General features: G+C 35.6%; 1 protein-coding gene across 1 annotated transcript; it reads right to left on the reverse strand.

The window, feature by feature from the left end:
* Positions 1-9127: 9127 nt before the first annotated feature.
* On the reverse strand, positions 9128-12917 carry LOC115440652 (malate dehydrogenase). Its single transcript, XM_030165050.2, has 7 exons — positions 12528-12917; positions 11814-12017; positions 11393-11587; positions 10907-11104; positions 10327-10459; positions 9814-9988; positions 9128-9395 (listed from the first exon to the last, which is right to left on the reverse strand). Exons 1-7 carry the CDS (start codon positions 12681-12683, stop codon positions 9236-9238), a joined length of 1221 nt encoding a protein of 406 aa, XP_030020910.1. The 5' UTR covers positions 12684-12917; the 3' UTR covers positions 9128-9235.
* Positions 12918-13474: the final 557 nt, after the last annotated feature.

Below are 13474 nucleotides of genomic sequence, written 5' to 3' on the forward strand. Positions count from 1 at the left end.
ATTAGGTACAATAAATAGAATATTTCATTTCATTAAATTAAGATTTTCATGAAAATTTTATTTAAATATGGCGTCGAAAGATGCCATATAAAATTTAAAAAACCATAAGGAAAATAATATCAAAGTAATAGAATTTAAAATGTGACAGGAATTTTATGGTAAATATCCGCCTATTGCGGGTAAATTCTCCCGTGGCTGAATACACGATCCTGACATTGTACTCTACGTAGTAGAAGCGGGATTATCTCTGCGTGCAAGTTATAAGATTCGGACGGCTGACTTATGCGTCATAATCGTACGTTTATTTATAAAAACTTAGAGTTACAGAATTAACCACTGGGTGTTGCTTGCGGTTCCGCACGTGTGAACACCATGTCGCTACAAAAATCCTAAATCACTATAACAATTTATAGAGCATCTGTATGACACTAGAGCCAAAATTAAAATATTTCCCATGGCAACAAGTTATCGGGATAAAATAGTAGTCTATATATTAATCTAGGACATGGACTATCAGTGTGCCAAATTTCATTCATCCATATCCATTCAGCTGCATTTACTTCTAACAAACATCCAAACATTTTCACATATATTTATAATATTAGTAAGATAAGGAGTAAGGTAGTAAGATTAGCAGCAAGATAACATAAGATAGCCCTCAAAAAAGACAAATATTAGCAGCATAGAAGTATTTCCTCTTTCTAGAGAACGGTTAATTTCTTAGTCTATTTATATTAAAGTTTTCAACACAAGCATTGGATAATAAAAATAAAACTTTAATTGAAGCACGTGTATTTATACATATAAAGCATATCACGTGTATAAATAAATTATGCATATAAAAGAATCGTAAAAAAATCCTTTTGTTTAAAACAACCAATTAAACAATGAGGTAACTGTGAATTAATATGACATGTACATTGCAAATTATACATGCAATCAGCATAAAAAGGTTGTCTAATCCACAAGGAATAAAATGATTGTTGCTCTACTAGGAAAGCTCACGGGACTAAAGTATAAAGAAAACTATTATCTATTTTGCTGGTGGTAAGATATATTTTATTTCCGGTCGAATAGCGACCACCGTACACAAGGTGCTAAATCCTGTCATAGTGCCCACGTAAGTGTGACGCGTTCCAGGACCAGCCTTTGTATATGCGGTTCCAACAGGCCGGCATAATTGTGTCGACTGCCGCGGGGTAATCATCTCTCGTCAGTCGACATTCTATCGGACTTCACTTACTATCAGGTGCAGAGAGGTCAATTTACCAAGTCCGTACAAAATATATTGCCAACGTAATACAAATGTTATACTGTGAATATAAGTGTATTTGTTTAGACTCTAGATTATCTAAGGTCTGCGAACTCTTGCTTGCAACGGCAACACATTTTTATCCATTTTGTATTGAATAAAACACACGTTAACATACAAACTGTATAATTTTCATGACTATAATTTTTTTTTTACAATTAATTATAACAGTTCTCACACTCACGCCTTTAATCCGCGAAGGGATAGGCAGGGGTGTAACTGGTACACCCTTTCTACTGTGTTAACACCATCCCATGATGTGATAGGAGGCGAACCTATCGACATATCGGCACTAGTTTCAGACTCTAGGCTGATACTGAGCAGAAAAACCTAATATCACTTTGCCAAAATTGAAATCTAGACCTATACTTCAGCACTGCAGTCCTGCAACGTAATACAACGCTACCAAGGCAATCCATTATAAGACCATTAACTAAAAATATTGCAATTAGTAATTTAAATTATCACACTCAGTTTGGTTCGCGCTAAGTAAATATTCCTTCTTAAACTTACACGTGTGAGTAATTTACAATTGTTTCTGTCCAGTTTCTCAAGTTGGTAGCTTTTAACTACTACTTCAACAAACTAAAAATAAAGGTTGCTGTATTAAATTATCAAAATAGGAATAAATTTTCCATATATTGTAACATTTTAGCTGCTTACATTACTTATGGTGGAGTATGATAATAATATTTTAAATATATGTGTTTATATATTTTGTGCATTAGAATCTAAAACAAAACAGATTAATATTATTTTGGTGTAGCCAGTCGGTCAATCGACCGAGACTCTAGCAATTCACATGAAGTTTTTCCCCACGTACCAAATAATTGTTATACTAACGAATTTCATATATCTCTTTGCGATTCCCTTAATTTTATCGCTTGTGCCACGGCTCAATGTCACGCGCAGGGCTGGCTCCGGGAGGGTGGCGCGCCCGCTGACCTTTCCAACCAAGGTCGCTGCCAAGTTCAATATCGTTCCCCGCCCGCTCATCTCTTGGGAAATAATCTGCTTCTACTTATATAAATGTGTACTGTAGACAGAATGTATTATTGACTTAGTTATATAAGTATGATGTATTTTCTTTTTTTTTATATAATATACACTGCAAAACGACTTCACTGCACCTGATGGTAAGTGAAGTGCCCACCATCAGATGCACTAATGTAAGTGTGTTAAAGGATTTTTAAGAATTTTCGATTTCATCCATTAAATGTTATCTTTTTAAAAAAGTAGAAGACTTATTCGAGATTTTTTTACTGCATCAAAATTTTCATTTGTTGTACTTTTTTAAACTTAAACTTAAAAACAACCAGCTTCGTAACTTTAATAAAATTATGGCAATGTAGGTGTACAGTGAAAAACTTATGTTCTATGAATTATGATTTAAATTTTCTTCTTTAAATTTAAAAACCTAAACAGGTGACTTCGTGGTTCTAAGGTAGATCAAAAACTTCTCCAGACTCTAAACTTACATATTCATTAAAAAAACATAGTCCTCCATAGGGGCTGTTTTGGCTAAAATCAGCCTTAAAAGACAGCAAGGTGGAAAATTCTTAAAATTTCCCATTAGATTACAATAATTTTTTTGACTTCTCATCACTCCTAAGACTAATTAGTTTGTAAACTAACCGAAAATGACTGCAAGGAAGCTATAAGTTAAACATTTGGCATATTCTTGTGTTTAAGTTCATTTAATTTTGCATGATTCGTTCTCGTGGTTTAAAGGTTGTAAACGTGGGTGTAACTCTATTACCTACAATTACAATGGGCCGAAGGGATAAGAGACCGAATTGTTGCTACACCTGATTGGTGGTGGAGGTCTTAGGTACTTGTATTTAACGAGCTCGGGTGCCAGTTTTAGGACTTGATCGTGTTTTTTTGTATTTTATTTTCAGTAACAGTTTCAATAATAGTGCCCCATAAAAGCTAGTCTTCGAAACATCGACGGAAAATTGAAATATAAAAAATCACCATATAATTCCAAAACTAGTTTTATTTTATATTACAATCGCGTAAACATATCAAATCATTATTTACTTTGTTCGAGTCCTAGTTTTTTTTACGTCAACAGTTCGAATAAATTATTGTGAAATGATATTTTCAGGAAGATAAGTTTGTGGGTTTATTTAGTAATGCAATATCAAATTGACCCTGCATACTGGATTCATGAAATATTATGATGAAATGTTTTGTTTTAGATCTAAAATACCGCTTACACGTTCATATTAAAGTCGTTCAAAATGAAAGATCAAAGATCCTTTACAGTAAAGCCGATATCTTTAAACGTTAATTACTGATCCTGTTTGAAGGATATTGACGGCGCATCAAATTCTTTCGGAATTAGGGATTTTAATGGGCGATAAAGGTCACTTACAAGAAGGTGATCCACTTACTCGTATACTGGATAATGCTATATATAATGTATGGAAAAATATTTCACTCACAAACAGACGAGCGCACTAATCATTCAGTTGTAAAAAGGAATTATTATTATAATAGCCGAATTAATTATTCATACACATTATTTATCTTGATTCTTATCAGCCATTACAATCAAAGATATCAATTAGTATTATTAGATATAAAACACCCAAATCTTTATGGTATTAGGAAGCTTATTAGGGGACTATAATCAATAATTAAAACCCAGGGTACGAAAGAATATGTAAAAATATGGGATTTAATTGAAAAAGTAACAATTAGGGTCCAGTACTTCGTTCTCTAAAATTAAAACGCTAGGTAGAATATAAACAATATGTACATACTTTGAATGCAATGGCGATCCATTGTAGGCCGATGCCTACGGCTATTAACATTATAAAAAAATTAACTATTTAATAAGAAGGATAGTAAATTAATTTGTAGATTCGCTACAGACAGTTGTGTATGCAACATGAACAATTATTCGACCAATTGTTCAATCAGAAATGAAATGAAATGGCGTGTAGATATGGTGTTGGGTTTAGTATTACGCGCATTGTAATGTTTATTGGCAAGTTGACGAAAACCGAGATTCCTTAAGCCTTCACATTCTCACTCCTTTGTAGGACGGCAACGGACATACAATATCAGCTTTTTGAGTTTTTATGCGCCATATTCAAAAATTATCATGTCTCCCTAGAATGTGGAATAACAAACACAACGAACGTCCTAGTCGTTCGATTACGATTTTTATAATTTGTCGAGAGAGCATCGCGAGAGTGCGAGAGTCCTATGTTCGTCTCTCGATCAATCATAAACGATACAGATTCTCGCGTCGTAATTTTTTCGAAATTCGATGGGGCAGATTTTTTTTAAACAATATTATTTATTTTAAATAAAATAAGTAACATCGCAAAAACAAAATTGGTAATTGCTGTTTTCTACGGAATTTAGACAATAATCTCTAATACAAGTAAATAAAAAGCTTTTATCTTTATTGACATATTATTATGTTAATTAGGCATCTGTATCGTAAATAATTATGCAAATTTAATGTTACATAAACATAATATTCCCATTTTGCATTAGATTACCCCATATATATTATAATTCTCTTTGAAATTACCTATGCAGGCCCTAGTGAAGATAATCATATTTATTTTATTTTACGCATGACAAATGCGCCTAGTTCGTCAGTATCTAAAGATCGATATCTATATACGTACAGTTACTCAAATAAGTAACTGAATAAATTGAAAAATTCAAAGCTAGTACACATTTGTGTTTTACGCAGTTTTTTCCTGCACAAAAATAAAATCAAAGGTTACTTACTTTACACAAAGAAAAACTGTTTTAATTAAACGTAAGGTGCATAGGGAATTGAAGTTTAAAATCTGTTCAACTATTGAGTCTTTGTATCTTGCTGATAATTTTGATAGTAGTAGAGGTACGCTGTACCGACTCTACATCTGTGCTCTGCGTCTGTATGAATGCGATACACTCAAAAGTATTAAATGGATTTTGATGAAATCTGGTATGGAGTTAGTTTGAAACCTTCGGAACGACGGACGTTGCTTTTTATCACGGACACTATATTAATCTCAGAAAAATTCTTTCACGCGGGTAAGCTCGCGTTCAAAAACTAATACAGTATAGATAAAAAAAATATAGAATATCGACTAACGGTAAGTGTTCGTCAGTTTTCGAGAGGACATTTTGTTGGATATTTTACTAGCTGACTATAGGAAAAACTTCAGTAATTCTAAATGCAGCCATCGCCTCGGTATAAATACAATACATATGAAATTAAGCTTTGCGAGCTCAATAATTGCAAGCGTAGTATAACTTCAAAGCGTGCATACACAGACTATTCAATTCTAAAGAAATTTAGAGTACTAAAAAGTTATCTTAAACTTTTTCCTTATTATTAATTATAATTGTTCTCTTTTGTTTTCGTTAATAATGACTGTTTTTTTTCGCGCAGTGTTAGTTATCTCTCTTATTTTTTTGAACCCATTAATTTGTTATCGTAAATACTATGTGTTTTTTGTGTTATGTTTTAATATTGTTATCTTAATTCACTGTACCTACTATGATTTCCCATAAATTGTTGAATTAATAAGTACTTCATATAAACCTACTATTTTAACAAAACAATAAAACACGCGGGTGAAAACGTGCCAAGAAAGAAGTCACGTTTAAAATCACCCAATCTTTTCACGTTTACGAAAACAACTGATGAAAGTACTGTTTAAGTTGCGAAAGGCATGCTCCATTTTTACTGTTTGGGTTGGCAGGTATGCAACGTGGATGTAGAAATAATGGAAGGATGATTTTAATAACAACCAGCGACCCGCCCCAACTTCACACAGAAGCATATACGTCACTTTTCTGCAGTCGTACTAAACATTAATAAATTATATACATAGACCTTCATCTTGAATCACTCCATCTCTTGGTGAAAACCGTATGGAAATCTTTTTGGTCCGGCGTTCAGTCAAACAGACGAGGCCGAGGGATTTTGATACATAATATTATGTGGTGGTTGTCGATTTCAATTGACAACTTCCATTGAAGTAATCACACATTACGCAGGAGATATTATAGTGCACAAGTGTGTGCGCAATACACGGATGCACTCTCTGTTCCTTCACTCTCATACTTCGGTGAGACGGCAATCTGACATGACCGGAGAGAGATCAGGCGCAGGACCAACGGCTTTACGTGCTTTCCGAGGCACGGGGGTGTCACACCGCCAACTTTTTAAGATGGAAAAACCCAATCACAATAATTTTGGTCCGACCCGGGATTCGAAGCCAGGACCTCAGCGCGGCAGTCGTACTTGTACCGTGTACACTTACAACTACGCCACCGAGGCAGTCGTTAATTTCAGACTACTTACATGATGTAATTATGATAATAATTAATAACTTAAATACAGCAATTCTGTTTTCTTTTCTCTCAGTCTAACTATTGAGATTAAATAACTGGGTAATAAGAAACAACCAGAGCGGGGTAGCGAATAGCACGTACAAATAAAAGTAACAAAGCTGGAAAGTAGGGGATCAACTATCAATTAAAAAGAAAAATGGTGATTTGTTCATATTTAGTGTCGTTTCCAGCATTATTAAAATTCTACGACAGAAGCCACTTAAGTGTCGAGGACATGTGCAAAAAATGCAGAACAAACAAAGGCATGCGGACGGAGTGCGTTAATCTCCAAACTGAACTCAATCACGTGAGTAATACACGAGGAGGTGTAGAAAGCGATTAAGGTTATGATAAATTCAACGATTTTCAAAGGATCACAGGTTTAAATAGAAATTATATTTTAAAATATTGATAACTTACTTAGAATTATTATTCCCTATCGTATATTTTTTAGCCTATAATGACAAAATGATTATCTGATGACAAGTAGGTACTAATACATCGAAATATAATACGAACACACGAGAGACGTTGTATCTCGACAATACAAACGGCTGCAAATCAATCTTGGCTTAGCTCGTGTATTTTTTATAAATGTGTGGTGATCGAAAACTAGGTATTTTATTTAAATCTGATCTTAGCTTTTGCTTAGTTCTTGGTCTGAAACCGGCTTTAACATTATGCAGACCTGTTGTATTAAATGTTTACCAAATTCATACAAACAGTGACCCATCGCACCGTCTTTCACTGTGTGCATACGTTAATCGCTTTAAAGTCAGATTTCATTTTTTTCTTTATTGCAGGTGAATGACAGGACGAGGTTGCCGCTCACCTCATGGTAAGCGATACGACCGCCCATAAACAGTAGAACACCATACAGAACTTTGAATTACAAAATACTCCGTGGCACAGTGGAGCGCTCGTTACCCAATGTGTATAATGTCCTTCAAATCGGAATACACCAGTGCATGCACACTGCTGCTTGACGGCAAATATAGACGCATACGAGATCTACCACCAGAGACCAACGGGTTTTATGTTTCTACAGTAGAGGCCTGTGTCCAGCAGAAATGAATATAAAACCAAAAATAACAAAAAATGCGATGTTTATAAACTGATTGTATCGAATATTTAAAGGTCTATGAACCAAAAAAAATGTACTCAAACTATCTATCTTCGAGTTTGTTTGCGTTGCGAAAAATATGAAAACAATTTCAACATTTTAAAAATAACATGTAATAATAATATATATATATTAGCAATAAGTAAACTTGCATCCGTGTAATATTATGTTGCAAAATGGAGAAGTTTATTCAGGATAAGATTCAAAGTGCTTGTTACGCCTAAAAACCTTTCTTAAAAATTCATGTGGAAATCAATTTTAGGTACCACAATTCTTTTGTACTGCGATCGATTAAATATCAGATACGAGCTTATTTCTTCATAATATATAGATATTATATTGATATAAATGTAATGTGTTTAAAACGACTCTATAATACGAGTGAGTAGCGAGTAAACACTATGTAAATAAAATGCTAAATTATGAAGGTATAACACCGAATGTTGGCCGGTCACAAAAAAAAACAAATACACCGACAGTTTTTTTTTATTGAGGATGTCAAGATTATAAAAAATATTAATTTATAAACAGCATTATTTTGTGCGTATATGACAATAACAACTAGGCTATTTTTTGTGCGTATTTTATAACAGATAAACTTTAAAATAATGAACCCATTTTTTATTCGAGTATAAATTCATAAACATTGTAATTCGTAGGTAGTCTACTTTTTATAAAGCGCAATTCACTTATAAATTACCTATTCTTTTATTTCCACGAACACGATTGTACGCTAGATAGCTTAATTTGGCATAATCTCCGGTCGTTCAACTAACAATATTTATATATAAGCACCCCCAAATATGCAATGCCTGAAGAGGCCTACTAAGTTGATAAACACATAAAATGTCACAACAACAAATATTGTACACTTTGTATCCAAATAAATAAATTTATGATGGACTCCGAGCGTAATTAATAGTAATATAAAGTACTTACATAAGGAAGGGTTGATATGACAATCTAAATCCCGTTATATGTCCCTGAATAGGAATTAATACCATATTACCAAAGACAATTTGAACCATACAAAATGTTTTTATTTTTATGTATAATTATGGGAATTTACATTAAATATTCATGGACATACAAATAAGTAGTTAATAGGTAGTTGTAAAATCGTATAAAGTTACATCATCATGCATAGCGACTAATAATTTAATTAACTACGTACTAGGTAAGTTGCAAATTACAAATGCTGTAAACTTTTAGATATTGCATAATATAATTTTCTTTAAATAATATATTGTACCTTAGCAGAGTTTTCAACCAAGTATATTTAGTGTATATAATTCTGCAACTTTTATTGCAATGAGAAATTAAATACAAAAGAATATAAAACAAACATTTTAATTGTAGTCATCGTACATTGCAGTTCAAGACATATTTATTATTTAGTGTAAACCTAGTCTCTTCTATAAGTCTATTCGGGACTGTCTAAACTACTTTCTCCTATCGCTCCCTCCAGTCTCCAGCTCGCAAGGACGACAATCTTCGCAGACCGGCGGAACACAGCAAGGACACACCTTACACGGATGAAGGTAATACTCATCACCTACTGCATAACACCGGCCCAGGTTTAACATGTCTTCGAGATCACACCTGTTGCATAAAGCGTTCTTATTGTTGTCGAAACGGTCCTTTTAATGGATGAGACAATGTCTATGAACCAAAATCCCACAGAATTATGCAAAAGGTAAAAATCTCGCCATAGTGACTAACGTAAGTACGTCGCGATCTGGGATCAGTTTGTATATTCGGTTTCGGAAAGGCCGGCATGACTGACGAGGGATAACTGTCTCCCATCAATTGATACTCCATTTGGACGTCACTTAACATAGGTACTATCAGGTGCAGTGGAGTCACTGTACCGCACCCAAATAATAAGAAAGAAAACCCGCTCAAAAATTAATTACTAACAAGCGTTTAAAATCTGATAGAAGAGGACACTGTATAATGTATATTCTTGAAAAGTTTTGAACTTTCTGTGTCCACTGCTAAAAGCAAACAATATACTCACTTGCAATCCTCCAGCAGTCTGCGTTCAGAGTCGTTAAGGTTCGGGATGGCGTACTCCACGATACCTCCCCTGCCCACGGTGATAGGCGTGGCGCACACATCCATACCGTAACACTTCTGCGGATCCCCCTGCTCGACTAACGCGCTGTCAATGAACGTGGGACCCTCAAATAGACCTGCGAATTAATAATGCTAATGTACAACCGCCTTAGTTAACACCTTCGCGCCCTGCATTCATGGTAAATACTGACAAAAACCCATATATGAATTGTATTGAAGTTTGTAGTAAAAAGTTATGGGAATACTCTTATACAGATTTATCCATAAGTGAGCGGACGCCTTTGTACAATTTACTGTCTCACAGAAGCCTGACGAGAAATGACACATTTTTGTTTTATGTGCCCTGTGATAATTCCAAAAATATTCCCCCGTTCTCCCTAAGGCATTTCTTTAAAACAGTAATTGTATCCATGATTATCCTATTATGTTTGATGTTCCTAAGCAGTAAACACACCTTTCATAATGTTGATAACAAATCTTGCCGTGGAGAAACCGATAGAGAGGTGTCCCTGCTCATTGTTACTCTTCACGCGGCAGATGATGTCGTCCGCCTCCCGCACTAGCCGCGTCAGACAGTCCACTTGCGACTTAAGAATACAGGAAACAGAACACACTATTTAACAGCATAAAAATATTAGACGAAAGTCTATCTATCAATGATTTTATCTTATTGTTTTGGCAATCAAAACAGTTCAGTGTATATTCCGAGTTAGCGAGAATATTGTTGAACTAATTTTGAAGTATTAACTGTCTCCCGCGGTTGTTAATATAAATTCATTTGGATAGAGTCAACTGTGCAGCTAGATACAATATTATCGAAAGTATTAATGTTTCGCTGTAACTGAGAAAGCAACAGTAATACTCTTATACAATGTCGTTTACATTAAAATTGTTCCAAGGCTGCCAGGATTGCATCTCTGTGGAATTTGCCATCATCCACCCTAACAGAAAATGGGAAACATATTCTGTCATCATATATTAATTTCCATACCTGAATAGCTAATAGCACTTAATAAAGGTAGGGTTCAAATTACCTGCGGTATATTGCCAGCCTTGGCGGCGGAGAACACGGGCACGCGGGTGCATCGGCCCGTGCCGCCTACCACGGGCGTGTTGCTGGCCAGCGGATCCGCGCCCGTGATCGCGCAGAACAGCTGGTTGGCGCGCATCGCGTTGATCGCGTTCACGCCGAGCACGCGACGTTTGTCATACGCGCGCGCCATTTTTAATGTCTGGGTTTTGGGTATAGTTTGTTATTTTTATAGACGTTGTAGTTTACACTGGGCATAATGAGAAGTGTAGTAGTAGTTAGTAGTAGTAGTAGAAAACGAGAAGTACTGTTTATTTATATAAAGTGTCGTCTGTATCTTAACACCTACAGGTACAAAAATACATACATTTCACTAGGTTTCTATATGGACAAAATAGCGCCAATATCGTAGCAAATAAAATTTTAACACCTTAAAGGTCTGTAGCATAATAAAATACGTTATGTAGGTAATATCATAAAACAAACTAACATGTACGCAAAGTGCAAAGTTGCAGTCCACAGGCGGAGTTTGGACAGCGATGACTGCGTATGGGCAGAACTGCGCACACGCCAGAGTGACTGTACGCACGAGCGGCATATTCTGGAGGAACAGCTCGCGGTCCACGATATTGCAGCACGGCGGCAGCACATAGCATCCGCCACATATCAGCACCACGTCCGAGTTCTAATAGTATTGGAATGACAAGGTTTTTGCTTGAAATTACAGATGAAGAAACTTAGCTGATAATGCTTCATAAAGCACAGTGATATTGACACGAGGGCTCATTCTTATGCCACTTCGTCATGTCTGCCAGTCTGACTCAATAATTCGTAATCATCATGTATATGTTCAGCTATAATTGATTTACACCTCTACATCGACTGTCTAGTTTTAATAGCAAATGTTATACATGCAGTGCATCCTTCAGGAACACACGTCCCTGATACGCCTCGACCGCAGTGGCAGTGTCGATATGCGCGAGGTCATTGGCCACGCCGAGAACGCAGCGCTCCGGGATGTCGTCATACATCGCCAGGGTGCGGATGACCTTCTGCTGCTTCAGGAACAGGCAAGCGATACGCCCGACGTCGCTCCCCGCGCCCACTACTGCCACCTAGCGTTAGAGTTTATGCTTTCGTAGTTTGAGACAGGATTTGCAATGGATTTTGGGTTAATATATTGGTATGTCCTAATAAAAACAAAGTTTAAAGTATCGTCTGCTTCGTTTTGTTGTTTTATTATAAACAATCGATGTTTACCCTACAAATGAAAAGTAATACTGTAACCACAGCGCAACCTAAATGTATCGAATCACATCGGTGCACACAATTACACGATGCGTTCATTAGTATGTCGTGTCATAGGGATATTCCGAGCATTTTGGTAGATTCTGGTAAGTGATAGGTATTTTAGTCTCCTAAAATAATTGTTTCTATTTGATTAATTAAATATTGTCTCTCTAATACTTTTAACATAATTTTAATGAACTGGCTAATTGTGGTGTCAATATTCTACACTAGCCAATGTACATTTAACATTCAGTTCGTCCATTTCGACCGTCTTAAATAATATTTAGAAATTCTTTAATTAACCTTCCAGTTGCAACTGATCTCACAAAACTTACCTTACGTGGCGGAAATCTGGGTACTGGGCAAAATTTCTCACACTCCCTCTCGATTTGCGCCAGCGCCTCCGACATGACGAAGTTTTGATACCTCGCCTTCTGTTCCACTACTGCCGACCCCAAAGAAACAAGACGATTACAAACCCCGCGGAACATTTTGATAGACTAGTTGTTTTGTATTTATTTGTATATAATACGGTATTGAATTAACTTTTTGTATATATTTTGTATACATTTATTTTTGTACATATTTAATTTTGTAATTTATGCATTTTTATCCAAATCGTAACTTTGGCATTTTGTAAATGGCAGAAAGGGAGTAGCAAACAAAGAGAATTATAATATAGCAAACTTATGACTATAAAAAAGTTAGGTTCTGAAAAAGGTTCACTGCCTTCAAGGCTTATATTTTGTACTAGCTTTTGCCCGCGGCTCCGCCCGCGTTATAAAGTTTTTCAGGCTAAAGTTTTCCGTTATTCCGTTAAAGTAGTAGTTTCCCGGGAGCCTATGTTCTTCCCAGGGTCTCAAACTGTCTCCATACCAAATTTCATCTTAATACGTTGGGTAGTTTTTGAGTTTAACACGTTCAGACAGACAGATGCAGCGGGGGACTTTTTTTATAATATATTTTTTAGAACTTTTTAAGAGGAACAATCCCGTCATACATCATTGTTGCATAACTTTAACCGTTTACGCAGCGCACGCAACGGAAGCTCTCAAAACTAATAATTTTTCCTCGATTTGCAACATGTTTCATTACTGTTGGGCTATCCAACACAAAAAGATTTTTTCAGTTCAAACCGGTAGTTCCTGAGATTAGCCATTACTGCTTCGCTCCTATTGGTCATAGCGTGATGATATATAGCCTATAGCGCTCCACAAATAAAGGGCTATCCACACACAAAACGAATTTTTCAGTTGAAACCGGTAGTTCCTGAGATTAGACA

The sequence above is a fragment of the Manduca sexta genome, chromosome 24, assembly GCF_014839805.1.
Source record: "Manduca sexta isolate Smith_Timp_Sample1 chromosome 24, JHU_Msex_v1.0, whole genome shotgun sequence".
NCBI classification, from domain to species: Eukaryota; Metazoa; Arthropoda; class Insecta; order Lepidoptera; family Sphingidae; genus Manduca; species Manduca sexta.